Source organism: Ranitomeya variabilis, chromosome 5, assembly GCF_051348905.1.
Source record: "Ranitomeya variabilis isolate aRanVar5 chromosome 5, aRanVar5.hap1, whole genome shotgun sequence".
Taxonomy (NCBI): Eukaryota; Metazoa; Chordata; class Amphibia; order Anura; family Dendrobatidae; genus Ranitomeya; species Ranitomeya variabilis.
The window spans coordinates 668,325,350-668,329,007 of record NC_135236.1 but is presented as its reverse complement, the minus strand read 5'-3'; the positions used below and the strand labels follow the sequence as shown (position 1 = coordinate 668,329,007).

The 3,658-nt window shown below is 46.6% G+C and overlaps 1 protein-coding gene across 1 annotated transcript; it reads left to right on the top strand.

The window, feature by feature from the left end:
- Positions 1-427: 427 nt before the first annotated feature.
- On the top strand, positions 428-2,404 carry LOC143774029 (E3 ubiquitin/ISG15 ligase TRIM25-like). The gene has a single exon (XM_077261319.1). The coding sequence runs from the start codon at positions 446-448 to the stop codon at positions 2,048-2,050; it is 1,605 nt and encodes a 534-aa protein (XP_077117434.1). The 5' UTR covers positions 428-445; the 3' UTR covers positions 2,051-2,404.
- Positions 2,405-3,658: the final 1,254 nt, after the last annotated feature.

Here is a 3,658-nt window from a genome sequence, read left to right as displayed (position 1 = left end):
ATATTCACCTCTCGACGCTGTCCGACTCCTCGGCGTCTTCTGGCTCTCTGCGCCGTGACTGTTCAGGCAGAGGGCGCACACTAATCACATCATCGCGCCCTCTCACCTGAAACGTCACAATCAGAGGACGGAAGACACCGCAGCCGAGAAACAGGGAGAGGTGAGTATCACAAATCTCGGGGCTTGGAGCAAGCAGCGGGGGATAGGGCCCCCATAGCACGTGAGTGACCCCGATGGTGAGTGAGCCCCTCCGCCTGCTCAGGGCCCCGGCACTTGCCCACATGTGCCGGGTGCTGATACCGGCCCTGAACATATTCATACACCATATATAGAGGACTGAATACCTGTTATAATTTTTCTGTATCCTGTGTCTACATAGCTGAACCCAAACTTTACTCTGAGTATTAAATAATTGTAGTTTATTTTCTCTCTTCTTCCGTCAGCCATGGCATCTATTGATCTGAGAGACGAGCTGCTCTGCTCCATCTGTTTATCGACGTTTAAGGACCCTGTAACGCTGAGATGTGGACACAACTTCTGCCGGGTCTGTATTGGTCGTGTGCTGGATACACAGGACGGGTCTGGAGTTTATTCCTGTCCTGAATGCAGAAAAAGATTTCGGGTGCGGCCGGCACTGATGAGGAACATAAATCTCCATAATGTCGCAGAACGTTTCCTGATTACTCAGCAAGAACAAGAGGAGATCACCGGGATCTGCTGCACTTACTGTGTGGACTCTCCTGTACCTGCTGTTAGATCCTGTCTACACTGTGAGGCTTCTCTGTGTGATAAACACCTGAGAGCTCACAGCAAGTCAGCAGAACACGTCTTATCTGATCCCAGCACTTCTCTGGAGAAAAGGAAATGTTCTGTCCATAAGAAGATCCTGGAATATTACTGCAGTGAGGACGCTGCTTGTATCTGTGTCTATTGTTCAGCAGGAGAACATCGAGGACATCAGGTGGAGATTCTGGAAGAGGCCTCTGAGAAGAAGAAGAGGAAACTGAGAAATGTCCTCCAGAAACTGATCACAAAGAGAGAGGAGACTGAGGAAAGAGTCGGGAGTCTGGAGGAGCGCAGGAGAAAAGCTCAAGAAAAAGCAGCTGGAGAAGCCGAGAGAGTCACTGCCCTGTGTACAGACATCAGAAGACGGGTGGACGACCTGGAGAAGAAGGTCCTGAGTGAGATCTCCAGGAAGGAAAAGGAAGAGTCACTGTCACTGTCTGCTCTGATCCATCGGCTGGAAATAAAGAAGGACGAGCTGTCCAGGAAGATGAGACACATTGAGGAGCTGTGTAACATGACGGATCCACTGACTGTCTTACAGGATCCAGACACCGGTGACTTGTGTGATCCTGAGGAGGAGGGAGGTGATGAGGACGCAGGAGGACATGATAAACAGCCCCATGATGGAGATGACCTGGATGTGGCTGTGATCTCACACACATTACACACATTATGTGACGTAATATCAGGTATAAGGAGCGGGATCTATGTGGAGGATCCTGCAGACATATTATGGGATGTAACCACAGCTGGTAATAATCTCCTTATATCAGACGACCTGAAAACTGCAACCTGGACACTAGAGAAGCAGAAACGTCCAGAAACAGCAGAGAGATTCCACAATAATAATCAGGTGATGAGCAGGAGAGGATTTACCTCAGGACGACATTACTGGGATGTGGAGAGCAGTAGATCAGGGAATTGGAGGGTGGGGATGTGTTATCCCAGTATAGTCAGGAGGTGGTGGCACTCAGAGATTGGAGATAATAACAAGTCCTGGAGTTTCTGGAGATTTAATAATCAGTATTCAGTGAGACATGACAGTAAAGTGATCCGGTTACCTGACAAGATCTCCAGTGATAGATTCAGGATATATCTGGATTATGAGGCCGGGCAGTTGTCCTTTTATGAGCTGTGTGACCCCATCAGACACTTACACACCTTCACTGCCACCTTCTCCGAGCCCCTTCATGCTGTATTATATGTATGTGAAGGTTCTATAAAGATATTAGGGGGAAGAAGTAACTGGGTGAAACCATCATAATTTAAAGGGAAGGTCCCACCAGTTTTCTTATAGTTTATTTTTTTGTGAAATTAAGCTTAAAATAGTAATTAAAATGTATTAATGCAATGTGTGCACTGTTTGCAAACATTTCTATATGAAAAATATATATTTTCTTACAAATATATATATTTACCACTAGGGGGAGCATTTTCCGTTTTAGACCTTAAGCAGCTATAGTAAGACTTGACAGCTTTACGATATGTTTCCACAGTCAGGATTGCATCAGGATTTGCTCAGGATTTGACGCAGGTAAAATCTGCACCAAATCTACACCTGAGGTCACTGACAGGTCACCTGCGTTTTTGATGCGTTTTTCATGCTTTTTCATGCGGATTTGTGTGTTTTTTTATAAGCTAAATAAAGATATAAAAAAAAAAGAATTGTGATGTTATTTCTTGTCCAACCTCTTCATTTACATACACCATTGAAGAATAATGTTTACACACACAGACAGAGAGATAGATAGATAGATAGATAGATAGATAGATAGATAGATAATAGACAGATGATAGATAGATAGATAATAGATGGATACGATAGATGGATCACACATGCGAGAAACTCGGACGAGTCTCTTAATACCCGTCACTGCCGCCGACACTCGGGAGCAGAGCGTGCAGCTACATGTATTTCTATGCAGCCGCATGCTCCGCTCCCGAGTGCCGGCGGCAGTGACGGGTATTAAGATAAGAGACTCGTCCGAGTTTCTCGCATGTGTGATGCCGGCCTTAAATAAAGACACACACACGAAATCTGCGTTAGGCCCGGGTCACACGTACGAGAAACTCATATGAGTCTTTCGCTTCAATACCCGGAACTGCCGCCGAGACGCGGGACCGTAGTGTGCGGTATTTCTATGCAGCTGAGCGCTCCGGTAGCGAGTGCCGGCGGCAGTGTCAGGTATTGACCCCGGCCTTAAATGCAATATGTTTAATTTAAAAAAATTGAAAAAAAAATGCTGTGGGCTCCTGTGCAATTTTCTGCGCCAGAGAGGGAAAGCCAGCGACGGAGGAACCAATGTTTGTAGCCTGGGAAGGGGTTAATACCCATGGATCTTCCCAGGCTATGAATATCAGTCCGCAGCTGTATATTTAGCCTTTACTGGCTATAAAAATAGGGGGATCCCCCCAAAAAAATGATGTGGGGTCCCCCTATAATTTATAGCCAGAAAGGCTATGCAGACAGCTGTGGAGCTGATATTCATAGCCTAGAGAGGGACCATGGATATTGGCCCCCCCAGGTACAAATGCCAGCTCCCAGCCGCCCAAGAAATGGATATGGGGTGATAAGGGGTTAACCCCTTCCCGACCGAAGATCGATCGCGTCCCTGCAGATAGGGTAAAAGGGTTAATTCCAAATTCACCCGATCTGCAGAGATAGGGGGAGTGGTACTTTAGCTCCCTCCCCGTGGCTACGATCGCTCTGATTGGCTGTTGAAAGTGAAACTGACAATCAGAGCGATTTGTAATATTTCACCTAAAAAACTGGTGAAATATTACTATCCAGCCATGGCCGATGCTGCAATATCATCGGCCATGGCTGGAAACACTGATGTACCTCCCCCCCACCGCCACCAATCTCTTCCCC